Below are 27,853 nucleotides of genomic sequence, written 5' to 3' on the forward strand. Positions count from 1 at the left end.
CCACTTTTTAGAATGAGATTCTGTCAGGACCCACCGGAAGTGACGTCATGACCGGAAGTGACATCACCCAGCAGGAAAATTTTAACAATCCTACCCACACTTACCCAGGAGTAAGTCCCATTGACTATCATTGTTAAAAGAATACACAGAGTAGCTTGCTAATAGTACAGATCTGTAACATTTTCCCAAATGCAGTCACATCCCATGGCAGTATCAAGTCTAATATTAAAAATAAAATACTGAAATGACTGGGGACCCACTTGAAATTGGCTCACGACCCACCTAGTGGGTCCCAACCCACAGTTTGAGAAACACTAATCTAGTAATATCAGTGAATTCTGAGTAAGGGATATTCAGAAATCTGTGACAATACAGTGTGCCTGATTTCTTAAGTGCTGGTCTCTGTAGGAGACAGGATTATAATCCTTCTCTGGCCTGGGCACCAACTTCTTCAGCCTTTGTTGGCATGATTTGTGTCTGGCTGGGTGACCACTCCATTTCTTGCACTGATGTTGTACCAGTTTCTTGCATTGAGCAGGGGGTTGACCTCCAAGGTCCTCTCCAACTCTTGCATTCCATGTACTTCGTAGTTGGCAACCTTCAGTCTCGAAAGACTCTGGTATCGCGCTCTGAATGGTGGTTCTGGAACAGCGTCTAGTGTGGCTGAAAAGGCCAATTCGGGAGTGACAGTCCCTTCCACACTGGGAGCAAGTGCAGTCTGTCCCTGGTCTGTCTCCCTGGCTATGGGCCTTCCTTCTTTGCCTCTTTGCCTCAGACTGTTGGCCAAGTGTCTCTTCAAACTGGGAAAGGCCATGCTGCACAGCCTGCCTCCAAGCGGGCCACTCAGAGGCCAGGGTTTCCCACCTGTTGAGGTCCACTCCTAAGGCCTTCAGATCCCTCTTGCAGATGTCCTTGTATCGCAGCTGTGGTCTACCTGTAGGGCGCTTTCCTTGCACGAGTTCCCCATAGAGGAGATCCTTTGGGATCCGGCCATCATCCATTCTCACGACATGACCGAGCCAACGCAGGCGTCTCTGTTTCAGCAGTGCATACATGCTAGGGATTCCAGTTCGTTCCAGAACTGTGTTGTTTGCATTCCATGATGTTTGTGTTTTCAATTGTATGTTAGTCAGCCAGACTGAACAAAACTCTTAAGCCTGACAAACTTATTTTAAGAATAAAAAAGTCTCTCATGTCCCTTCTTTCTGCTTGCGCTTCCTAGATCTGCCTGCCCCTGATGGCCTGAAGTTCAAATCTGTTAAGGAGACATCGGTAGAGGTGGAATGGGACCCCCTCGACATCCCGTTCAGTGGCTGGGAGATTGTCTTTAACAGTTTGGTAAGGAAGACTGGCTTAGGACTAGACAGCATTGAGGCTCAGAGTCTGGGCCATGAATTAGAAGTCACCCAGCCTGAATCTGTCTTAGCAGCCTAAGGGCCCAATCCTACCAAATTTTCCAGGGCCAGTGTAGCCATGCCAATGGGGCGTGTGCTGCATCCTGTGGTGGGAAGGCTGTCACAGGGGCCTCCTCAAGGTATAGGAACATTTGTTCCCTTACCTCGGGGCTGCATTGAGGTTGCACCAGTGCTAGGAAGTTGGATAGGATTGGGCCCTAAGAGCGCAATCCTAACCAACTTTCCTGCACTGACCTAGCCACAATGCAGCCCCAAGGTAAGGTAACAAACATGCCCTTACCTTGAGGAGGCCCCCTGGACTGCCTCCCCACTGCAGAATGCAGTGCACGCCACACTGGCACAGCTATGTCAGTGCTGGGATATCGGTTAGGATTGTGCCCTAAGGTAGACACGTTAAGGCAGAACCAGAATTCTCCTCTGCCCTGCCTGGAGATGTCAGGGATATGAACCTGGAACCTTCTGCATGCAAAGCATGTGCTCCACCATGCCAGATGCGAGGAAGGGCACCAGGATGCAGGTCTTTTGTTATTAGTCTTGGCCTCAGTAGTTCCCATTCAGAGAAAACATTAAGAGAAAACCCATCTTGCAGGGCGTTTGTAAGGACTGCATCAAGGTAACGTGTGTGAAATGTTCCCCAGTCTTAAGGGATGGTGCACAAATCCTCAGTATCTTTACATGAGGGACTGCCTTTTCCCATATGATCCTGCTTGTCCCCTCAGCTCCTTGGAGAGACTCTACTCCATGCTCTGCTATCATTCAAGGTAGGGACATGGGGCAGGGCCTTCTCCAGGGTGGCTCCGAGGCTTTATAACTTCCTGTCCTGGGAGATCAGGCTGGGCTTCTCCCTCATGACCATCAAGCTCTTCAATTTTATTCCAACAGGCCTGCGGCTTGGTTGGCTCTCAAATTTCTGTCTTACGTTTTGGATCTTATTTATGTCTGAATTACTGTAGAAGAAAAGTGGGGCTTCAGTTATTCAAATGAGAAGCACCCAACAAGACCTCCCTTGTGACTTAAAGACTTTTTTTTTATTATTATTCTTGGCTTGACACCTGCACTTCAGAAAGAGGAAGACAACGGAGGAATACGGAGCAGTTTGACAAGGCCGCAGACATCCTACCTGCAACCAGGGCTGGCACCAGGACAAAAATACAATGTCTCTCTCTATGTGGTGAAGAATCAAACCAGGGGACCTGGCCTCTTCAGAGTAGTGACCACAAGTAAGTAGCTATTGGAAGCCGTCTGGCTAGGTCAGCCTAGCAGGGGAATTAAGAAACAAGGCAGCAGTACGTCCATGCTTTTCATCCTCACACAGTGCCTCTGGGCGATTGTAGCAGCTATCGGTTTGGACAGCTCCTACAGGCCCATGCAGAGAAACCCCTGGCAGGCTTCCTAGGGCTGCCAATGCACATACTAACCCCCCAGTGGGATTCTTCTGGCATCAAAGCCAGTACGCGAAAAGGTAGCGACAGCTTTGGTGCTGTGAGAAAGAGCTACGGAAGGAACAAGCAGGGCTCTCCACGGGTGCCTGGAACAGCTGTCAGAATGTATAGTTCCTGGAGGCTTCTCAACATATGGAGGCTCTATTTAGAGACTCAGTGTCAGTGTGACTGTAGTCAAAAGCAGAGGGAAGAATTCCAAGGAGGCTTTGAAATGGGGGAGGCAGAATTTGGGGATGGGGTGTCACTCCCTAGAGCTCCTCCTAACTCCGATTGGCTCATATCTGCCATTACTTCTGCACACCCCCCCCCCAACAACAAGACAAGACATAGGGCAGAATCCTAACCAGGTCTACTCAGAAGTAAGTCCTATTTTGTTCAATGGGGCTTACTCTCAGGAAAGTGTGGTTAGGATTGCAGCCACAGACAGAGTTCTGTTGGAAGAACAGGCCACTTTATTGACTATTTATTGACACAACTGCAGCAGGGCTGTAAAACTCCACCCAAGGTCGTGTGGGTTCTAAGGGGGAAACAGGATTACCCATCTACACCCCCCATCCAACTCCAAACTGTGCCAAATGGTCAATCTGGCTGCCCCCAGATGGACACTAAGGTCTTAGCTAACCTACCCAAAACTCACAGAATACCTGCCTAAAGTTAACCTCCAGGCCCTGTTGCCAGTCCTTAACCTGCTCACTCCAGCCTGTAAAAACCACCCGCCTACAAGCCAATCAGGTTGATGGCAAAAGAATCCTACCCAGCCCCATATCCAATGATCAGCTAAGCCTCAGACTGAAAGTAGGGTGGGGAGAGAGGGAGATTGCTGCTGCCACCTGACCGAGCGGGTGATCTTGGCACAGCCTCGATGGCCCGCTTCTCCCTCTCTCCCGGCCAATTGGATGGGAGGAGTCCTCTGCCCATGCCTCGTAAGGGGGCAGGACCAAAACTGGGCAGCTCGCTAACAGCACACCACTAGACTTATCTATTTCCCAATGATACCATGTCATGAATAGCATCGTTCCTGGACATTTTGTGGCAAAGAAATCTGAGGCTTAATAGAGGCTCCGGCAAGTTCTCTCCAGAAAATCATGCCCCCCAAATGCAAATGAGCCAAACCATTTCACACCCTTGTTTGCCCTTTGTTTGAAATCTGGGAAGGGATTTCAAAAGTCCAGGCTTGCTCCAAACTAAGCTCCTGACATCTGCTTGTCCTTCTGCACCAGAGCTCGATGCTCCCAGCCAGATCGAGGCAAGGGATGTAACTGACACCACGGCACTGATCACGTGGTTCAAACCTTTGGCTGAAATTGACGGTGTTGAGCTCACCTATTGGCCCAAGGATGTCCCAGGGGCCCGGACAACCATTGACCTCTCGGAAGATGAAAGCCAGTATTCCATCGGAGATCTGAAGCCACATACTGAATACGAGGTGACACTAATCTCTCGACGTGGGGACATGGAGAGCGACCCTGTGACGGAGACCTTTGTCACAGGTGAGTTTTTTTGGCTACCTTCCTGCTGCTCTGATCTAAGGCTTTGCAAACTTCCTATGACTTTCTATGACCTGGTCACCTCATCAACTGGTCAATAACCTCATCAATTAGGAACCTCATCAATTCCTCATCAATCTATTAGAGATCCTAATAACCTCATCAAGGAATTGATTCCTTGGTCAGCTAAGGACATGTTTGTTGCCTTACCTTGGGGGCTGCATTGTAGCCCCCAAGGTAAGGCAACAAACATGTCCTTAGCTTGAGGAGGGCCCCCTGACTACCTCCCCACTGCAGGATGCCGTGCACACCACACTGGCACAGCTATGTCAGTGCTGGGAAGTTGGTTAGGATTGCACCCTAAATATACTGACTCACCATGAATGTTAAATTTATGTTTATCCAGTGGACTCTCAGTTTATACCCAGTAAATAAATATAAAGCTTGAAAAAGTTTCATGTACCTTTTATATTAATTGTGATGCAAAAAGGAGCTCAGACAACATATTTCTGGAAACTATATGTCCAAGAGCTGCATGTGACTCACAAGCTGTGGTTTGGCCATTCCTGCCCTATAGCCATGCCCCATTGGACAGTGTAAACACACACACACACACACACACACACTTTGAATCACCTACCACTCAGGGGAGCATGTCCTAAAACTGATTTACCGTACTCCTTTGCCTTGAGAGTCTTCCAGAGCTTGCTCCAGAAAGCCTAACAGTCCTCCTTCTCCCCAGATCTGGATGCTCCAAGGAACCTCAAACGCCTCTCTCAGACGGATAACACCATCACCCTCGAGTGGAAGAACAGCCATGCGTCCCCAGAAACTTACAGGATCAAGTATGCCCCCATTTCTGGTGGAGACCATGCTGAGATCACCGTGCCTAGAAGCAACCAAGGCACCACCAAAGCTACCCTCACAGGTAGGAGTCCTGAAAGCTTGTCATGGGAGTGCCAAGCCAACCTGTTAAGTCTCTCTCTCTCTCTCTCTCTCTCTCTCTCTCTCGTTTGCACTCTGATCCAGATTTACTTGGGAGGGAGCCCCTCTGAACACACTGGGGCTTGCTCTGGAGTAAGCACACCCAGGATTCCACTACACAGGTGCTTTCATTGTGTGACAGTCCTAATAAATATTGTGTTGCCTCGATTTAGGTCTGCGGCCAGGAACCGAATATGGCATTGGAGTGACCGCAGTGAAGCAGGACAGAGAAAGTGCCCCTGCCACCATCAATGCAGGAACTGGTAAGAAAAAGTCGCTTTTTCACTGTAATATGGAAGACAATCCCCAGTCAAGGGCTTGGGCTAGAAACTTCCAAGGGACCCGAGCCCAAAAAGAGGCCACAAAAAGCCAGGCTACAAAACTCATAAGTGGCATATCATAGCCACTTATCAGTGGTCTTCTAACGCTATGTAAATATATTTTTATCAGGCTTCCTGTTTACTGTCATCTTGAGTAGCTTTATGGGCATTGACCTTCTATGGCTGTCATCTTCCTGATTTTTGTGTTTTTTTATATTTTCTATTTGTTAGTGCCATTTGAAACTGGTTTTAGGACTTTTTTAAACATTGACGGTTATCAATTGACGGTTATTATCTGGTGTAAATCTCCCTGGGGCATTTGGTGGGCCGCTGTGAGATACAGGAAGCTGGACTAGATGGGCCTATGGCCTGATCCAGTGGGGCTGTTCTTATGTTCTTAACTACAATTCCCAGGAAGCCTTGCAGGTCTCTTGTTATCTGGTGTGCTCCCTGGGGCATTTGGTGGGCCGCTGTGAGATACAGGAAGCTGGACTAGATGGGCCTATGGCCTGATCCAGTGGGGCTGTTCTTATGTTCTTAGGACAGTTGATTATTTTTATATCAATTGGCCATCAGTATAAGTGGGTGAAAGCGGTTTTATTTTTTAATGGATTTTGGTGTTTTCCAAAGCTAGGAGCGCAGAAAGCGGTGCTATGTTTTTATTCACAATTTACATGATAAGTATAAATTATAATCGCTTTAGGGTGCAATCCTAACCAACTTTCCAGCACTGGCATAGCTGTGCCAGTGGGGCATGAGCTGCATCCTGCAGTTTGGGGGGGGGCAGTCATGAAGTCCTCCTCAAGGCAAGGCAATGTTTGTTCCCTTACCTAGAAGCTGCATTGCCCTTATGTCAGTGCGGGAAAATGAGCTAGGATTGCGCCCTTAATTAATTAATTTGGTCATATGGGAGTGTTAACAAATTATGTTATGTTGGTGCTGGAAAGTGGGTTAGGATTAGTGCACCCTTAAAAGTGTACTAGGTAGGTGATATAGTTGCTATGGTGTCAGCTGATACAGTCACAATCATTACATGCACACACACACACCCATTAAATAATAAATAAAAACCCAATAAAATGGTTTGTGTTTTTTTGCTGACTTTGGGTTTTTTGTTTTGTTTTTAAAAGTGACAAGTGCAGAAAGCGGCGTTGTGTGTTTTTATTTAGCTATCACCATTTTCACCCACCAATGAAAAGAACATTTTCATGTTCTTGATTGGAAAGGTGGGATTTCAATCCCCATAATAAATGAACAGCCAAATAAAAGCCCAATCCTATCCAACTTTCCAGCACCAGTGTAGCTGCAATGCAGCCCCAAGGTGAGGGAACTAATGTTCCTATACCTTGAGGAGGCCTCTGTGACTGCCCCACTACCACAGGATGCATTGCACGCCCCACTGGCACAGCTGCACCAGCACTGGAAAAAAAAAGCTCCTACTTTTCCTTCAGATGGTGGCCAGCTGGCGTTTGTCAGTGGGCCATCTCTGAACCACAAGTCCCCAGCTGTTCCCCATGAGGAAGAATGCACCCCACACGCTGCATGCAACGGGGAACCAAGACATGCTAGCCTGGGCTAACTTTTCTGCACTTACCACCAGCTTTGTTAGAGGCTTACAATCTCTTCTTGCACCTAGATCTGGACAGCCCCAAAGATTTGGAGGTCAGAGATCCCACAGAGACCACCCTAACCGTGCATTGGAAGAGACCCCTGGCCAAATTCGATCGCTACCGTCTGAGTTACGTGACCCCAACGGGGAGAAAGAATGAAATAGAGATTCCTGCCGACAGCACTTCCCACATCATAAGATCGCTGGATGCCGGTACAGAGTACACCATCAACCTGACAGCCGAGAAGGGAAGGCACAAGAGCAAGCCATCTACCGTCACTGGTTCTACTGGTATGTGAAAACCATTTGCTTTGAATTGTGATTCCTCTTTCCATCAGGTTCACTGGAAACTTTAGAAACTTAGGGCGCAATCCTAACCCCTTATGTCAGTGCTTTCCAGCACTGGCATAGCTGTGCCAATGGGACATGTGCTGCAACCTGCAGTTCGTTGTCACTCACGGAGGCCTCCTCAAAGGAAGGGAATGTTTGTTCCCTTACCTCGGAGCTGCATTGCCCTTATGTCACTACTGGAAAGCACTGGCATAAGGGCTTAGGATTGCGCCCTTAGTGAAAGAAGCCTAGGGCATTTTCAACATTTGCCTTTATTGGTCCAAATAAGGCTGACCTCAGAACAGAGGGTGCAGGGACATGAGGGAGTAGGGACACCTGTGGTGTCAGTTGCTTGAAAATGGAACTTTGGTTCAAAAGGTTGGGACCAAGCAAATTCATCTGGGCTTACCAGCACTGAGAGAAATTATAGTTAATAACACTGGCTGCAACACTGAACACAGGCCAAGGAGTACTGACTACAAAGCAGGCTAGCAGGTCATCCCCAGAGGCTTACTGAGTGGACACAAGACATCTACACGACTAATAGGTACAAAGCTCAATTGGAGATGCCTTGTTGACATGAATGCATTCGTTAATTTGCTAAATTTAATTGCTATTATATTTTTCCTGGCTGCTGTCATTTTTCCCCACTGGTGCACTTTTCTGAGCAGGGTTATGGGGGAAATAAACAGCAGCTTCCAATGGTAGAACGTTCCATAAGAACGTCAGGCCATAGGCCCATCTGGTCCAGCTTCCTGTATCTCACAGCGGCCCACCAAATGCCTCAGGGAGCACACAAGACAGCAAGAGACCTGCATCCTGGTGCCCTCCCTTGTCAGCTGAACATAAGAACATAAGAACAACTCTGCTGGATCAGGCCATAGGCCCATCTAGTTCAGCTTCCTGTATCTCACAGCGGCCCACCAAATGCCCCAGAGAGCACACCAGATATGGCGCCTGCCATTAGCCCCATAACCTCTTTATATGAAGATGCAGTGGAACATGGAGGGGGATTATGGGAAAACATTGCCCCCATTGTGATAACGTGATACCTCGCTACTGGGACAACCCAAATGGCCCAAGTCCCACTTTATTTTTGCCATTGTTGAATGGGGTTGGCAGAATGGAGAGAGCTATTTTGGCTGAGTCTAAATTAAGAAAAAGTTGGCTGGGGGGAGGTGAGAGGAAAGCAATAAGAATAACCCACTTTCCAGCACCGACATAAGGGTAATGCAGCTTCTAGGTAAGGGAACAAACATGGCCTTACCTTGAGGAGGACTTCGTGACTGCCCCCCCCCCAAACTGCAGGATGCAGCACATGCCCCACAGCTGGAAATGTGCCCCACAGCACAGCTATGCCAGTGCTGGAAAGTGGGTTAGGATTACTCCCTAAGTTAAATTGCTAAGCATGTTGGCTTGAGCAGAGTCTGCCTGAAGAAAAGAAAAAAATGTGCATTTGTTGTACTTTTTCCACTGACTAATTTTGTTTTTTCCTGCAGTGCCAACACAAACATAAAAGATGGGCTGGGGGAATATTTGTGATGTAGAGATTAAGAAAGACCTTTTTCTTACCCCTTTGTTGATCTCCATCTGCCCCCTTCCATGCTAAAGGGGGACAAAGGGGGAGGGAATTATTTTGCCTCTTGGTCTCTATAAATGCTGGCAATGCTTTCATCACTTCTGTGGACCACGGTGTTATCACTAAAAGGACCAGTTAGACAGGCCTCCCTCTGGTCTGCCACACACTCCCCTCGCCAGTGTTCTGCCTTCTCATTCCCTAGCTTGAGGAGAGAGAGAGAGAGAGAGAGAGAGAGAGAGAGAGAGAGAGAGAGAGAGAGAGAGAGAGAGTCTCTGTGTGTGTGTGTGTGTGTGTTCTTCATCTCAGAAACACAAGAGTTGAAAACCTTTCCTTGCCCCCTGATCGAGATGACCCCCCCCCCAAATTCTTACCACAGCGTTTCCTTTATACTGGTACAGTATACAGTTGTTGTTGTTATAACAGTATACAGTATAAAGCATGCTCTTTACACTCTCACATAACACCAGAACCAGGGGACATCCACTCAAATTGAGTGTTGGGAGAGTTAGAACAGACAAGAGAAAATATTTCTTTACTCAGCGTGTGGTTGGTCTGTGGAACTCCTTGCCGCAGGATGTGGTGACGGCGTCTGGCCTGGATGCCTTTAAAAGGGGATTGGACAAGTTTCTGGAGGAAAAATCCATTACGGGGTACAAGCCATGACGTGTATGCGCAACCTCCTGATTTTAGAAATGGGCTATGTCAGAAGGCCAGATGCAGGGGAGGGCACCAGGATGAGGTCTCTTTTGATCTGGTGTGCTCCCTGGGGCATTTGGTGGGCCGCTGTGAGATACAGGAAGCTGGACTAGATGGGCCTATGGCCTGATCCAGTGGGGCTCTTCTTATGTTCTTATGTACAAGTTGCCACTCCAGGGCTAGCCCAAATCCACCCCAGCACCTATCAAATGCCACTTCCCTCCCTTGCGGTTGTCCTGTCCCCACCATACGTTGCCCTCTTACCTGGCAGTCTGCCAGCTGCTCCCCTAATTCCTGAGTTGGAAGACAGAAGGAGGAAGTGTGGAGGAGAGGTGAGCTTCAGCTCTGCTCTCCTCTCCTTCTTGTTCCACTCTCTTACCTTCCTGGTTTTTGAACCTGAGGAGTGGGAGGAGTTGGATTGACTAAGGTGGGTGACGGCTGTCTCCTGTCAATCCAGGAGACTTCTTCAGTTGGTCTTGTGAACAGATTGGCACTCTGTCACTTAGTACAGAAGGCACAGAACCTGTCCTGCAGGCTGGATCCAGTGTTTAGAAAAAGGTTTTTTGAGTCTGCACTGCAGCATCTTGTCTTTCCAGCCTATCTGTGCTGGGAAGTCGCTTCCTCCTTGGAAATCAGGGAGCAGAGCCTTTTGGGGCAACAGGTAGTGGATGCAGCTGCCCAGCATGGGTTTGGAAAGTTCTGCAGCATGGAATGCAATCAGCCACGTCACGTGGGGAAGGCTTTTCCCAAACCCAGGGGTCCCGCGGTTTGGAGACCACTGACTTAGTACAGGGTCTTCTCTATTTGCTTTAACAACATATGAGCAGAACGATCATTATCGACCCATTCAGGGATGGATAAGACCATCCCAGGCAAGAGTCCACATCCCCAGTGATGGCTACACCCTCCACATGCTCACAATATTCCTTGCTGAGAAAAAGTTGCTTAAAAAATGTGCTTCCCCACCTCAGTTCCTCCTGTTCTGGGAGTGCTGGAACCAAAGCTGGAGAGGGAGCCAAGAGATCACAGATTCCTCACGCACGCATTTAAGAGACGTGTGACTACATACAGATCAGTGTCTGAATGTTGCCATAACCCCCCATTTCCTTTTACGCTTTGTGTTTCGGCATTGAAACAGGAGGTCCCTTTGACAGGGAGAAACCTGGCACCGCGACTGATAGGCCTGGCATCCCCTTGGCATCCCCTTTATTCCATCTGGTTCCCAAAACCGAGAGCAGGCAAAAGCATTATCGCATTATCACATATGGCTCCGTTTCCTTATAGCCAGGCATTCCGGAACCACGAGGAACATCGTCCCAGACATCCCCAGCCAGTGTGTATGAAATCAAAATCCTCCAGGGCAGATGTCTGCTTTTAATGACTGGTTGAGGCAGAATTCATAGGCTACAAATCAAGAGAGATTTGGGTGCCAATAAAACGGCAGCACCCTAGTGGGGGAAACTAGTTAGGAGACAAGCCCTCCTCAGACTACATGGAGGAGGTTGGGGACATTCACGTTGCTTCCACCTTCCCTTGTCCCTTCTTCCAAGGACGTCCCAGTTCCAGAAAATAGCCAAGAACTTTGAACAAGTGGCATTCAAGAGGACCCTGCTGTGTAGTTTTTGGAGTCCAGTTTAGATTCCCTGACCCAGATCTAGAGAAAGTTTGTTATGCTTCAGTCCTTAAGTTCAGATAGAGTGAAAAGAGAATGCTATAGGCATCTGGGTTCTGTAGGTATCTGGCTACCAACTGCAGGGCAGCTATGCAGAAAGGGGTCTTCCCAGAGGAAGATGGTCCCAGGAGGCTTGTGGCAGATAGTGGGCCACTGTGGGAAATAGGGTATGGATCGGATGGCCCTTGGACTGTGCCACCTCATCTCGTCTAATGTTCAAAGGGTTTGTCATAACTAACTTGTCCCTTTGATTTCAATGGGGCTTGAAACCTTATGGAAAGCCTAATGTGGTTTCACTAAGAACATAAGAAGAGCCCCGCTGGATCAGGCCATAGGCCCATCGAGACCAGCTTCCTGTATCTCACAGTGGCCCACCAAATGCCCCAGGGAGCACTCAAGACAGCAAGAGACCTGCGTCCTGGTGCCCTCCCTTGTCGGCTGAACATAAGAGCATCAAAGGAGCCCTGCTGGACCAGGCCATAGGCCCATCTAGTCCATCTTCCTGTATCTCACAGTGGCCCACCAAATGCTCCTGGGAGCACATAAGACAACAAGAGGCCTGCATCCTTGAATCTGGTGCCCTCCCTTGAACCTGGCATTCTGACTTAGCCCATTTCTGAAATCAGGAGGTTGCACAGACACAACCCGTGATGGATTTTTCCTCCAGAAATTTGTCCAGTCCCCTTTTAAAGGCATCTAGACCAGATGGCATCACCACATCCTGTGGCAAGGAGTTCCACAGATTAACTACACGCTGAGTAGTTAAACTCTCTGGGTTTAGAACCCTTAACATTTTTTTTTCCAAACCTGGACGAAGAGCTTTTCAGCACATCTCTGTCACAGGCTGGATTTGGTTCAGTGAGCCCCTTTGGCCACCCCTGACCTTCTAGGTTGATGTGCTCCTGCCAAAATACTACAGAAGGCGCTCGTTCCCCAGGCTGTCTAGCAATGTAGAAACAGACAGGAGGTGACAAGTGAACAAATACAGTTGCAGCCCACAGCCAAAGTCCAGGCAAATTTAGCAAATTCAACGTAGAGTAACCGGCGGTGAGAACTGCCAAAGAATTCCTGACATCGTTCATAATTTCCATATGGACATATAGGACCTATATAGAAAAGGCAAGAGTGTAAGTGGGAGATTTTACCTAGAATCTCAGATAATAAATAGAGGAATTTCATTTTTGGAAGGAATGTTTATAGCTGCATGTCTGTTGTTCATCCAAAAAGCTTTTAACCCCAGCTGTATTTGTTTTTTATTAATCTCCTTGGGACGTCTGGCTACTGTCCCCTCATCGAGGCCCCTCCATTTTTCATATTTATTGCATTTCTTGCCTCTTTGTCCTTTAGAAAGCTCAGGGTCGCTTGCTTGTGGTTCCCAGTCCAAGTTTCCAGTCAAGATTATACCAGATTGCTTCCAAAATGGGGGTGTCGCACTTCAAGGAAGCTCAATAGTTTCACCTCTGTTTAGGTGTTGCCCTAATGGAGACTGGGGGGGGGGGTGTTTAAAAAAGCCAGGGGGACAGCAGGTGCAGAGTGGTTGCAGACTGGCAGTGGCTTTCCAGGGTTTTCCATAGGAATCTTTTCCTGCCCTATCTAGAGAGTCCAGAACTCGGACCCTTCTGCTTGCAAAGCATGGGCTCTACCACTGAGATATGACTTCCTCTCCTGGTTGGCAACCTTCAGTCTCGAAAGACTATGGTATAAGCCTACAGCACCCAGTATTCCCAGGCGGTCTCCCATCCAAGCACTAACCAGGCCTGACCCTGCTTAGCTTCCGAGATCATGGTATAAGCCTACAGCGCCTGGTATTCCCAGGCAGTCTCCCATCCAAGTACTAACCAGGCCTGACCCTGCTTAGCTTCCGAGATCATGGTAGAAGCCTACAGCACCCGGTATTCCCAGGCGGTCTCCCATCCAAGTAGTAACCAGGCCTGACCCTGCTTAGCTTCCGAGATCGTGGTAGAAGCCTACAGCACCCTGTATTCCCAGGCAGTCTCCCATCCAAGTACTAACCAGGCCTGACCCTGCTTAGCTTCCGAGATCAGATGAGATTGGGCATGTGCAGGGTAGGTACACATGATGTGACTATGCATTGGGGACTGGCCATTGGTTGAGGGCCTATGCCCTTTAGAGAGCGCACCTAGCGAGGGCAGTTCCTGAACCTTCAGGGGCACTGTGGTATTGCACCACGCACCATCAAGGGGAAAGACAGGTGTGCCATGGGGAGTCAGGAAGCAGCAACCTGCTGTCACCACCAACAGAAAGTGAGGGATCGCCCAGATCAATGCAATATTCAGTTAAAATATTAGCAATTTTACTTGCACTGGGCAAGTGATTCAAGCCAAAGAGCATCACTCTTTGGGCATGACACATGGCCAGCTCACTGAAGAACTGGCTGGCCCTCTGGTGGAAGAACCCAGTGACACAGTCCCGATCAAACACAGTGTCTTCTTCAGCCTTTGAGTTGCCACTTCCTGCAAAGCTGTCTGCTTATAAACTCAACTGGATGCAACCACACATGGGGCAGGGGGTGTGCTAATTACTAACATACCTGCAAGTTGCTGACAAAGCCCTGGCATGTGGTGCTGTGTGAGATGCTGTGGCTTCCCGTGTCAGCGGGAACCACGCGCCATCTTGTGCCACAATGCCAGCTTCGGAAATGCAAACTCGCAAGAGGGTTTGTAAAAGTCAAACTAAGCATGAGGTCTGACTTCTCTTCCGCAAACACTGCATGGATAATAAGTCTAGCGCCAGCAGAATGAGGAACAGGGAGGCCGCATGGAGCAGCCATCTGAGCTTGGTCTTAGGCAGCCATTGAGACTAAATTCTCCAAGATCCCGGGGTTCCCTGGGGACTTTTGTCCCTTATTTCCTTTGTGTGGAAGGCTCTTAAATTGCTTTTCAACATTGGTTGCTGGGAAATGGTTCTAGATTGAGCATGAAAGGTGTCTTGCCCCCAGTCACCAGCGCTGGCGTGAATCATGACGGTCATGATGCATGAACATTCCCACAGTCGCATGAGCTGGAAACAGAGCATCGATCCCCCCCTGTGCCTGGGGGGAGACGATGCAACTGCTATCTTTGCAAGGCATAGGGATAGCAGTTGTGCAGCCATTGGTCATGGGTAGCATTTGCATGGAAATAATGTGACCTCTGAACGTGAGACACAACGTACGAGAAGTCCGGCCACTGCTGGAATTTTGCACAAAGTGCATTCAAGGCAAATGTCAGGTCTGACCCACAGTGAAATATCTGAGGGTTTCCAAGAGCAGTGAAAGAGATTCCCATAAGACATGTGAAATTACCAGGGGGGTGGTGGTGGTTAGTTCTGCACACCCCTAAGAAGCGGCGCTAACATTTGGGGGTCTGGGTGGGGAGGAGAAATACTTTATCACATAGCCCTATCCAACCCCAAAAATGCTCTGTTGAGGAATGTCTGGTGGGGGGAGGAGAGTTTGAACCCTCTCTCACAGACGCATAACTTCCTGCACATAGCAAAATACTAGCCCCTTCTGTCTAATATTTCTGTGAGCACAGAGGGTTGTTTTGGTTGCATTGAAAGATTAAAACAAACAACTCTTCTCTCCCAGCCTGAAGTAATGCAGTCCCCTAAAGTTCCACTCTACATTTCTTTTTCTCCTGACAGCTATTCCCATAATAGCATTGTGTTGTCAATTTTCATCTGGTGTTAAAAGCAATTGTGGTTGGCTTCCTGTGAAACTTGGGGAGGGGGAGAGCCCGAAGAAAGTAAACTGGCAGAAGGGGCCAGGCAGCTGGGGAAGGGTGAAGCAGTGGCATAGCTAGAGGGGGTGCAAAGCACTAAGTGCCAAAACCTATCCAATTTTCCAGCCCCACTGTAGCTGCATTGCAGCCCCTAGGCAAGGCAACAAATGTTCCCTTTCCTTGTGGACTGTTGTAGCTCAATGACAGAACAATTGGTTTGCATTTCAGAGACCCAAGACAGTCCCTGTCATTTCTAGGCTGGATCAGGAAAGACCCCGTTTGAAACCCTGGAAAACTGGCACCAGTCGGTGTGAATAATTCAGAGCTGTGCTGCGTCTCCAAAGAAGGCAGGCAGCTCTTGCTGCATTGCCTGCAAATTCATTCTAATGCACACTGAGGGTTGGGTACCTGCACAAAAGCAGAACACCATCCTAGGCTGGCCTCCTTCATTTCTCCTACTTTTGCCTTCCTCTTGGGGAACCCTTAGGGAACCCTTGGGGAGGCAGGGAAGGAGCAGAGATGTGGATTCATCTCCCACACAAGCTCAAGTCCTGGGGATGCTATTAACATCAAAGATTTGCCCATCTTAAGCACACAACTGCATTACTGTAATAGCTCTGGAGGGGTAAACATTATTTGGTCAATGGCCACTGTAAAGGGGCGGTAAAAATCCATGAGGCATAGTTCATGCTCCTAAAACTCTTTCCTCAACGGAAATCAGTCCTACCCACCCGCATTGCCTTTTAGATTTAATACCTTAATATGCCAAACACAGTTGGCATGTCCCTTGTTTGCTTTCTGGGCCACGTGGCAGAGCCTTCTTTAGCAAATAGCATTGCTCTGTTCTACCACAGCAAAGCTGTATACGGGCAGGTGCCTGTCTGTGAAGAAGCTGCACTCATGAGCATCTCTTGGGTGACCCCTGTCTTGCGTGGCCCCTGGTCTCTTTGGGGTCACTTCGGCCGACAAGCTGATTAACGGATTGGCTCTCTGTCCTTCCCCAGAGGAGGAACCTGAGCTGGGGAACTTGTCCGTCTCGCAAGTTCACTGGAACGGATTCCAGCTCACCTGGACGGCGGCGGAAGGGGCCTATGAGAACTTTGTCATACAGGTGCGGGAGTCGAACCAAACGCAAGGCATGAGGAACCTCACGGCTCCAGGCAGTTCGCGGTCCGTGGATCTCAGTGGGCTCCGCCCCAACACCCTTTACACTATCACCCTCTATGGGATAACTCAGGGCTACAGAACAAAACCTCTCTCGGTTGAGTCCTCCACAGGTACCTTCTCCCACTCTGACCCAGCTGAAGTTCTTTTTCTGTCTGATTCATTTGCAGAACAAACACCCTTCTAAACTCACTGGAACTTCATTTGGTCTAATGACCGGCGCGTTAGGCATGGCTTGTTGCTTCAGCTCTTAGTAACCTCTGCAAAACTCAGGGGCAAATTTCTGGAGAGACTCTCCCAGAGTTGCCATTTCGTGTGCCATTTGCTCTCCTGCTCTTTCCTTTCCAGAAAGAGACTGGGGTAGGCAAATGCAGGTCACCTTTGAGTCACCTGTTTGAAGAATATTCTCGACAGTGCCTATTAAAAAAAATAATCAGTGAAATTGGCTATCTTCCAGGCACTGCTAACATCTGAAAGCCTTAACTCTAAAACCCACAGGAGGTGGCTGAGTCAAAGACACTCTGTACATGACCCAGCGTTCAGCTGTAGCACTGAAGCAATTTGGGAAAAAGGTCGCAATTCTAACCCACTTTCCAGCACTGGCACAGCTGTGCCAGTGGGGCATGTGCTGCATCCTGCAGCTGGGGGGCAGGCACAGACATCTCCTCAAGGTATGGCAATGTTTGTTCCCTTATCTCGAAGTTGCATTACCCTTATGCCGGTGCTGGAAAATGGGTTAGGATTGCGCCCAAGGTCTCAGAGAGCTTCAGCCCGAAATGAAGTCCAAATGTCTGGTCTTTCAAATGCGACCATTTTGCTTTTCATTATTTAATCTGATTATTTTTCAAGCTGCTTCCAGTTGCCCTTGTTGCTCACTTTGAAGCATTCTTGCTACAAATCTAATGCATCTTGTCATGTAGATAAAGCTTTGTGCTGATTCCAAAATGGGCATCTAGCCATTCTCTCTCTCTCTTTCTCTCTCTCTCTCTCCTGCATGTGGCTGAGCTGACTTTGCCAGGAAGTTTACAAGTTTACTCCTTTTCCACTTAAGGAGCCGACATGAGATGCTGTTGAGATGACACAAGCCTCATCTCCAACAAGAGTTGCATAACCTCTTCTTTCTGCCAGTCTCTGCTGCTGCATCTTGCATTTTAATCTCTTACAGCATTCTCCTCTCAAGGGTCCAGACTTGCATTTTTCCTACCTCTATGTTCTGTCTGGGAGCTTAAAAGCACAGACCAGACATAGCAAAGTGGTAGAGTCTTGAGGTGGTAGGCTAGACTGTACCACTTCAAGCGGAATGCAAGAATAATATTTTTAGAAGGTCACATTATGTGAAAGGTCCATGTGCAACAAGGAACAGGCTCAGTTAGGGCTGCTTTTCCTGAAGTTCTGTTTATTTGCCAGGAAGTTTTTGCATGATGAAGGCTGCAATCCTAACCACACGTTCCTGAGAGTAAGCCCCATTGAACAAAATAGGACATTCTTCTGAGTAGATCTGGTTAGGATTGTGCTCAAAGAGGTTCAACTCATGATCCTGTTTTGCAAACTCTTCTCTCTGAGGGTTTTATAGGTGGCCCCAAGGCCATCCTTGGAAGAGATACACCTCCCAAGTGATCCTAGTTGTATTTGTTTAGCAATAACTGGGTCTTTTTCACCCTGATTTGAAACTGACTCGATATTTACAAGCATTCCCTCTTGGAAGGAAAAAGGCATCCGTTGTCCAAGAGCATCTAATTGTTTTGGAAAGGTTTATTAGTCCCTTCACTTTTGTCATGGTCCAGAAAAGCACCTTAAAAGTTCATTTGCCTTTGGTCAAAGTTACAGATTCCAAAACAAGTAATGACTAACTTTAAGAAGATTCCAAAACAAGAATGAGTAACTGGCTGCATCCATTGACTGTCAGTTTTAATTCCTCAGTGACATCTCAAATATCATTTGTTTTTAATTCTTTTTAATAGCCAGAAGACTCCGGAGAAAGGAAAAACATGTCCTCCCATCCAAGTTACAGTAAAAAGGGAATAATCATTTACATTTTTGGTTGTGTGGAGGAAACTAATCACCCCTCCAGCTCATGGGCCATGCATGTTGTTGGTATATAGTACCCCAAATACAGTCCCCCCCCATCGCTAATGAAGGGCACAATCCTAACCAATTTCCCAGCACCGACTTAGCTGCAGTGCAGACCCAAGTAACAAACATGCCCTTACCTTGAGGAGGCCCCCTTGACTGCTTCCCCACTGCAGGATACAGAACATGCCATATCAGCACAGCTATGTCAGTGCTGGAAAGTTAGTTAGGATTGCGTCCTAAATTACCTTAGGGTTAGATTGTTCACTTATCTGAGCCAATATAAAACAAAGCTGATATACACGTTTTCTCAGAGGTAAGCCCTACTAAACACAGTGGGACTTCTGCATAAATGTGTATAGAATTGCACTGTCAGGATATATACCCATCTTTATTATTTAAAGCTCAATAAAGAGGCCTTAAAAAACACAGTTTAGTTAAATCCTCTGCCCAAAGTCAAGATGGCCCTTGACTTGCTAAGCCAGGGGGTTGGACTGGATGACCTCCATGTTCCCTTCCAACTTTTTATGCATCTATGATTGTAGCCTGGTTCTCAAGCCACTCCAGCAGATATCGAGCCAACCTCTTCCTTGAAACCCAACGTACGTCTTCCTTTTTGTGCTTTGCTGAATGCTTTCCTGCTTGGCAGCTGTAGGTGGTTTCATCTTACACCATGCTATGTTGTAGCTTCCTCTTCTTCGCTTGCTTGAGCCATCCTCTCCATTTTTGCCATGCAGCTGCTTAGAAAAACACTTGCCTTCCAAAGGTCATTAAGAACAATATTGCTTTTTTCCTTCTTTAGCCACAAAGCCGGAGGTCAGCGATCTAACCGTTTCGGGAATTACCCCTGAAAGCTTCAACCTTACGTGGAACACCAGCGAAGGAGACTTTGAGACCTTTACCATTGAAATTGTTGATTCTAACAGGTTGCTGGAGCCCATGGAATATAACATCTCAGGCCATTTAAGGAACGCGCATATCTCAGGGCTCTCCCCCAAAACCGATTTCATTATCTACCTCTATGGAGTCACTCAGGGTTTCCGTACTCAGTCGTTAAGCGCTGCTGCTACAACAGGTATATGACCCGACCTTCTACACTAACCCATACTTTGCTGGCTCTTCTATCTTTTTTTTTTCAGGGCCTTTCCTAGCCTCAGTTGACCTCATGGACTGCCTGACTGGTCTTGACATAAATGCCTGTTACTGCAGTAGCATATTCCTCTTTTCTTAGATGGGTTGGCGTTTATCAGGCTTAGTTCTCACTGGGGTCAGCTTGTGTCTGGGCTGCACCAGACTTGCACGGTCTATATATTTACAATATGCACGTACAGCTTCTCAGTTAAACATAACGAAAGCCGTTAACAATGCTTAAAGCAAAACAAAACACGAGAAGCAATATAAACACCTGTCAATGGGAGAACAGAAAAGGGAAGCTTTTTGCCTGCCTTTGGAAAGGGTGCAAGCATTGAGCCATTCAGATATCCCCAGCGAGGATGTCCCAAAGTTTCAGGGCTGCAACAAGGACTAATCTGCTTGTGGAGAAGGCTATTTTAGCCTCTGCTTTTGATGGGATATCTAGCAGGGCTTCATTACTAGATCTCAAAGGTCAGGTGCACCCAATATGGAAGGAAGCATTTTGTGAGATAGTGGTGTCCAAATGGAACCTAACCCCCCCTTTTAAAATATATAACTTAGAAATAAATAGAAATCAAGAGAAAATTCTAATTAAAAGGGAAACAAACAAGATGATAGATTTTAAATGCACAAAGCATAGCATTAAAGGCATGACTATTACAACAGAAACTCTGAGAAATTCCACCCACCCATATCACTTAAGCACTCTCTGCTTCCAATATCTCAAGAAATGTTGGAATTTGACGCCTACACCTCCTAAATTTGACTCAAATTGACAAATTTGGAATTTGACTCGCCTCCTAAAAAATATTTTATCTGAGAAGTCTTGTAAAGCATGTATAGCATGGCAATATTTCCACAGTCCATTCTCTCTATTTGGTCAGCGTTCCTGAACTGGACGTTTGGCTACAAGTCACTGCCTCCCTAATAATTAAATTGGCCACCAATTCCTGGTGTCATCAGATCCCAAATCTAATGGGATCTGAATGAAAAAAGTGCCACTTTTGAGGATCAGTCAAAGGAGTGAAGAGGGAATTCCCAAGGGGGTGTTCCCTGGCAAGAATACCCTTTTGCAGGCAGCCCCCATTGTAAACCTTACAACAGGGCCTCATGGAAGATCTTAAATACAAGCAGGAAACCCACATTATTCAGACAGTACAATGTGCCTTTGATAAGCGGCCACAAACATAAGAACAGACATGCTGGATCAGGCCAAAGGCCCATCTAGTCCAGCTTCCTGTATCTCACAGTGGCCCACCAAAGAAGAAGCAGACTCCACTGTGAATGTCTCCTGCAGAACCTCCATTGATACCAATGGAGTTGTGCAAGAGCATCAACTCTCCGAAAGCATTTTGGCAGTGAAGCAGCCTTTAGGGGGCCTGCAGGCTATACGTGAGATGCCGTTCAAACATTTTCTTGTCCTGCCCTTCTGCAGCTTTGCCACTGGATATCTGAGAAGTATCTCTTTATCAGGCAAGGATTCACCTGTGATTTTTGCCAGTGTTGATTCCCAAGCATTTCCATGTCTTTTTCTCCTCGTAGTAGCTGCTCCTCTGCTTATCAAACTCACAGTGTCAGATGTTACCTCGGACACCGTGTCCCTCCAATGGGAAGCACAGGACACTGCCTTTGACTCCTTCCTCTTAGACGTTAGGAACGCCGGCAGCCCACGTCTGGATTCCCAGCTGCACGCACTGCCAGGGGACTCGTCGAGCTTTGTCCTCACCCATCTAAGACCAAACTCTAACTATGCCATCCAGCTTCATGGCCTGGTTGAGGGGCAAAATAGGCACACCTTGAGGACTCTGGTTACCACAGGTATATCTCCTCCTGTGCTTGCTTTCTTAATGTTTTCACCAACACAGTCCTTGGGAAGGACGAGATCTTCTCATCCACTTCTGGAATTTGGAGAGGGTGTCACTTCTTGCAAAGGGAGGCCAATGCCCACGGAGACCCCACCATTAAGGGAGCTCACTGAATGGAACCTTTTTGGTTCTTTTATATATACACACACACACATCTACATCTCATCCTTTTTTTTCTTGTGTGTATATATAGAGCAAGATTTGTGTATTTCAATGCATACATATATGCATATATATGTATATGCACTTTTTCCAGTCCTTATGGAACTTCTCTACATCTTTTTCAGTATCCATCTTCTGTTTTTGTGTGTGTTTTATAGCCTGCCTTGCCAATCCCATTACAAGGTCTGGCTTCTTCATGCTTCTTGACTTCCCAGGAAAACAATTCTTGCATGCAACTCTTGCTTCCTGTTTTGTGATAAAGAACATCTGCCATGGGGGTCTATGAGAACCCTCAATTCCTTGCATTTAAATATCATGATGTATTAGCCAAAAGTGGGTATGTAAATGGTACCCTGAAGCTTTTTATGCCACTGCCAAGAGTCCCCTCTGCATAAATCATTATTATCAAGTCAGTAGCTGGAATAGCAGATCAAAGCCCATCTCAATCTTGAGGATCCACTCAGAGGGCTGCCACATCTACCCTTTGATGCGCCACAGCCCCTCAAAGACACTTTCTGTGGGATGCTGGTGTTGTGTTCATAACTGGCATCTCCAAGATATTAAGATCCTAATGTCTTCTCTGGTGAGATGTTCTCAGTTTGCATTGCATGAGGAAGCCTTTGAGATCCTAGGATGATGGCTGATCTGAATGCAAAAGCATGGTTCTCCAAATGGACCACAGGTGTGGAGGAGGGAATGCAGATTCTTTGCATGGAGGTCTGACGACACCACATCTCTGCCTGCCCCATATTGTATCCAGAAGGTCTTGAATTCTCACTGAACTTATCTCTTGGCTACTGAGCATTCTAGCACCATGTCAACACTGCCTGTCAGATTCTGACAGCATGCAGGCAGTTCCAGCATGGGTCCTTTAATTGGGGGTCACCCAAGGGCTGGTTCACAGAGCCCTGTTCTTTGCACGGTGCAAGTGGACACCAGGAAGCAGGTTGGTTGTGTAGAACAGACACCAACACTGTCACAGAGAGGATTTTCTTGGGATGCTTATGAAAAGGAGGCAATCATGCAATCACCACCAGCTGGGTTGCATTAATTGCTTCTGAGATAGCAGGCGGTTCCCAAATTTTCTAGCACTGTGACCCACCTTGTCATATGTTGGGCCCACAACCCACTCCATTGGCCTCTGGAGCCCCCAGAATGCCTGTCAAAGCAACTTAGAAGTTGCAGATGTAAACCAGAATTAAGGAATTCTGAGGCCAATGGGGTGGGTCGAGGGCCCAGTCCAACCCGGAAGCAGTCTCCGGAAGCTCCCTGTAAGGCTTTCCAGCACGGCAGGGAGCACTGGGTTGCAGCCCATGAGTGGGTGATGACCCACAGTTTGGGAAACACTGACCTAAGGCAATTATAATTAAATTCAAGTCAGTATAAATGCTGGGTCCTCTTGCAGTATGCCACATTTGCCTTTTGTGGTGGCGGGGGGGGGGGTTTCTTTAAATATCATGGGATTGATAAAAAGCATACTCTCTTGATCAGTCTTAAAAGTGAACATAGGAGACTGTCTCCTGCCACACCAGATCCTTGGTCTATTGAGCTCTGCATTTCAGCAGTTTTCCAAGGATCCAAGCCAGGACCCCTTCCACGCCTACCTGGAGATTCCAGGCACAGAACCTTCTGCATGCAAGTTGCGTGCTCTGTCACTCAGCTCTGACCCAAAGAGATGCAGTACTCGTGACCGATTTGACATGTTCAGTGTCAAATCACAGCCACCAGGTGACTGGCAAGAACAGACTGATGGCATTTCAAAGAATGCTCTGGGGAGGTTTTGGGGGGGGGGGCAGGCTCTCATCTGAAATGTACCCCTCCCTCTCTGCGACATGAGCTCTTCACCAGTAACGCTTTATGTCCTCTTTCCTTCAGAGGTCGAGCCACCGCTGGGCACGCTTGCACTCTCAAACGCTCGCGCCAACCTCTCCTGGAGTGCAAGAGAAGGGCCTTTTGCAAAGCTGGCTCTCAATCTTAGAGATTCCTACCCAGCCCATGAACCTCAGAGGCTTACAGTAGCAGGCAAGGTTCACGACACTCTCGTCCCAGGCCTGGTAGACTATCCTGATTACGATATTACCATTCAGGGCAGAGCCACCGCAAGGGCCCAAACTGAACCCCTCGTCTCTTTGGTGCTGACAGGTACCCATTCAGACGTCATTGAATAATTATTGGGGCTGGGAGAAGGGAAGGTGGTGGTAGACATTGTGGCTTACAGGACTGGAGCAAATATAGTCCTGCTGGTGCATGTTTGCAAACAGTGAGCCTGATCCTGCCTGCAATCAGTCAGCAGCGTGCAAGTGTGGGAGGGGTGATTTGACCATCCCCCCCCCCACCCTCAATTTCGCACGCCGGATCTAGTTGTTAACGGGTTTCGCTTAAACAGAATCAAGAGGGCAAAACGACCGCTCTCTAGGATGGAAATTATTTCTGGAATTCACCAAGCGTGACACTGACTGGCTACAGCCCTGCTTGGTAGTTTGACAAGCAGTCCTAAGAAGGTTTACTCAGAAGTCCCACAGAGTTCAGTGGGGCTTTCTCCCACATGAAGCAAGCATAGGATCGCTACCATAATCCGAGGGAGGTGGTAGACTCTCCCTCACTGGGGATCTTCAAGCAGAGGCTTGACAAGCATCCCTCTAGGATGATTTCTTGCTACATGCAGGGGGTTGAATGATGACCTAGATCAGGGGTGCCCAAACCCCGGCCCTGGGGCCACTTGCAGCCCGCAAGGCCTTTCAATGTGGCCCTCAGGGAGACCCCAGTCTCCAATGAGCCTCTGGCCCTCCGGAGATTTGTTGGAGCCTACACTGGCCCAATGCAACTGCTATCAGTGTGAGGGCGACTGTTTGACCTCTTGCGTGAGCTCCCTGCACTGGATGAGGATGAGGGCTCCCTCCACTGCTTGTTGTTTCACGTTTGTAATGCAGTAGCAGCAGCAAAGGAAAGGCCAGCCTTGCTTTGCGCAAGGCCTTTTGTAGGCCTTGAGCTATTGCAAGACTTTCATCCATTCATATAAGTTCATCTTTAATATATTTGTTTATGAAAACTTACGTAAATTTATTCAAATTTAAATGTAAATTTACTCTTTTTTTTCCTTGGCCTCCGACACAGTGTCAGAGAGACAATGTGGCCCTCCTGCCAAAAACTTTGGACACCCCTGACCTAGATGACCTTTTAGATGACCTTTTAGGTCCATGTTCTGTGATAACCCTATGCAAAAAAAAAAAAAAAAAATAGCTTCTGCCAACCATACATTCATCGTTAAGGCTGCAATCCTAACCACACTTTCCTGAGAGTGAGCCCCATTGAACAAAATAGGGCTTACTTCTGAGTAGACCTAGTTAGGATTGTGCCCCCTTGCAAAACTAATGTGAAAGAGGCATTGTTTTGCTCTCTCCCGCTCTCTCTCGTTCATATACCTACAAACCCCCCGAAATTTAATCCAAGAGGGTCAATAGTCAACACAATCCATATTTTGGGTCAATAGTATAAATCCATCAGGCTGACTCTTGGATGATGCAAATTAATTTGAAATGAACCTATACTTTATGTCAACTGGAGCGCAGCACCACACCTAACTCAGCGTCTCTCCTTATGTCTCCTGCACCTTCCCTTCTTCTAGAGGCCCTGCCTCCACTGGAAAATCTCACTGTTTCGGGCATTAATCCGTACGGTTTTACCGTGTCCTGGACGGCATCAGAGAATGCCTTTGACCGCTTTCTCCTGATCGTGGTGGATTCTGGCAAACTGCTAGACCCCCAGGAGTTTCTCCTTTCAGGAACCCAGCGCCAGCTGACTCTCAGAGGCCTCATTACTGGCATTGGCTATGAGGTGGTGCTGTACGGCTTTGCTCAGGGCCGCCAGACAAGGCCCTTAAGCATTGTGGCTCTCACAGGTATTGGAATGGGATGCTCTTTTCCCTCCTCTCTCTTCTCCTCTGGAAGATCTCTCATGCCATCCACTTGTCCAACCAAAATTGCTTCCCCTCACCTCTGGCTACTGACTAACGCGACCCCATCCTCTTCTTTCTCGGTATTTATTTTCTGTCTCTCAAAGGATCAACAAGAGAGGAGAAGCAGTAGAAGGCATACCATTTTTGACTCACTCAGATGTCTTCAACGAGGCAAAGAAGGAAGGCCCATAGCCAGAGAGACAGACCAGGGACAGACTGCACTTGCTCCCAGCGTGGAAGGGATTGTCACTCCCGAATTGGCCTTTTCAGCCACACCAGACACTGTGCCAGAACCACCATACCAGAGTCTTTCGAGACCAAAGGTTGCCAACTTATACCCTCACCTTGACTACAGCTTACACGAGCTACCCCCAAGGAAGTTGCCATCTAAACATTGATCAAGACCAATATTAGGGATGTGAAGAACATACACACACCACAACATCTGTTGTCTTATAAAAACTGGTTTGGTCTCCCTTGAATTCAGATGGAATTTGCTCACATTTCATTACTATTATTATTATTATTATACATTTTTTACTCATACGGATGTCTTCATCACCCTATTAAAAAAATAACTCCCTATACTTATAGCCTCACCATGACTACAGCTTACATGAGCTGCCCCCCCCCCCAAAAAAAGTTGCCATCTAAACATTGATCAAGGTCAATAATAGGGATGTGAAGAACATACACACCCCACAACATCTGTTGTCTCATAAAAACAGGTTTGGACTCCCTTGAATTCAGATGGAATTTTCTCACATTTCATTACTATTATTATTTTTTTTTTTTTATGTTGGTGCCCTTGAGAGATGTGCCTTTCTTCAGTAACCTAAGAGCACGGACTGCTCCCAGGTAGAACACTCCTGATGAGCTTGGCTAAAGTTCGCATAGCCAAAGCCACACAGTGCAGAGTCCCTGGTACACCCCACATCCAGACTTCAAGCCACATCACTAATCGAGTTGAGGGCGCAATCCTAACCCACTTTCCAGAGCTGGCATAGCTGTGCCAATGGGATGCATGTTGCATCCTGCAGTTGGGGGGCAGTCACGGGGGCCTTCTCAAGATAAGGGAATGTTTGTTCCCTTGCCTTGGAGCTGCACTGCCCTTCTGTCAGTGCTGGAAAGTGGGTTAAGATTGCAGCCTGAGTCAACCAATGTGTATCGGATGATGAACATTGCAGCGTGCAAAATGTACGACAGGGAAGAATCAGAGAGGGGGCAATCACTGATAGGGGTCTTTGCAAGGAAGGGCTTGCTTCATAGAGGGCTTGGAGTAGGAAGGCAACATGAGCAAAATGCTGATTTTTTGCAGTTGTATCCAGTGGCTTTGCTTCTGCTTTGCTAAAAAAAAATCTGGCAAAATGACAAGCGACTCCGATGGAAGACAGAGAATGAATGAATACCTCACTACGAGAGCATGCTTAATACTTGCATGGCAAAGGAGGTGGTCAGAGCCGTTTGGGGTCCTTGAAAGGTGACCATACCCCCTTCTTTAGTTTGGGAACTGTCTTGCTCTTAATCTTTGAATGCCTCCCCCCCTCCTTTTTGGATAGCAAGTCGATTTGTCTCTTTGGACTTCTGGCTGGAACCTTCACACCATCCTCTGTCCTGATTTGGGGCTGATTCCCCTCCAAATTCAATTTCTTCTTCCCTTACAGAGGAAATTAACATCTCCATATTTTTCCCCCTTCTCCTGCTTTTTTTCCCTTTGCAGAAGCAGAACCGGAAGTGGACAACCTTCTGGTTTCAGACGCCACTCCGGACGGTTTCCGTCTCTCTTGGACGGCGGACGACGGTGCTTTTGACAGTTTTGTTCTTAAAATCAGGGATGCCAACAGGCTGACGGACCCCCTGGAGCTTATTATCCCAGGCCATGAACGCACCCAGGAAGTAACAGGGTTGAAGGAGGGTACTCAATATCACATTGATCTCTATGGAGTGACCAGTGGACGCCGTTCCCAACCCGTAAATTCACTTGCTATGACAGGTATTGGTTCGAGCACGAGAAGGATAAGAAAGCCACATGTTCACCTGCATGCGTGTGTGTTTGTCTCTCACGCTCCTCTCCCCACTTGATAATTTAGAGCACGATCCTTAAGCAGGTACAGTCAGTTCCCTTTGTATCTGCAAGGGGCAGAATTGCCACCTACTCTCGTTATCTGCTCCTCTGTTCTCGTTATCCACTATGCAGGGACCTTCAGAATGGCGCCTGTCACCAGTGCGGACCCCTTTAAAATAGCC

The 27,853-nt window shown here is 47.6% G+C and overlaps 1 protein-coding gene across 1 annotated transcript in view; it reads left to right on the top strand.

Annotated features, from left to right (window-relative positions):
- The window catches only part of TNC (tenascin C), a 54,360-nt gene that overhangs the window by 7,385 nt on the left and 19,122 nt on the right, over positions 1-27,853 (top strand). The window contains 12 exon segments of the mRNA XM_066610523.1: positions 1,223-1,338; positions 2,479-2,635; positions 4,078-4,347; positions 5,087-5,272; positions 5,502-5,591; positions 7,285-7,548; positions 16,261-16,533; positions 19,293-19,565; positions 21,170-21,442; positions 23,527-23,793; positions 25,277-25,549; positions 27,327-27,599. Coding sequence (XP_066466620.1) covers positions 1,223-1,338; positions 2,479-2,635; positions 4,078-4,347; positions 5,087-5,272; positions 5,502-5,591; positions 7,285-7,548; positions 16,261-16,533; positions 19,293-19,565; positions 21,170-21,442; positions 23,527-23,793; positions 25,277-25,549; positions 27,327-27,599 — 2,715 coding nt within the window.

Source organism: Tiliqua scincoides, chromosome 16 (genome assembly GCF_035046505.1).
Source record: "Tiliqua scincoides isolate rTilSci1 chromosome 16, rTilSci1.hap2, whole genome shotgun sequence".
NCBI lineage: Eukaryota > Metazoa > Chordata > Lepidosauria > Squamata > Scincidae > Tiliqua > Tiliqua scincoides.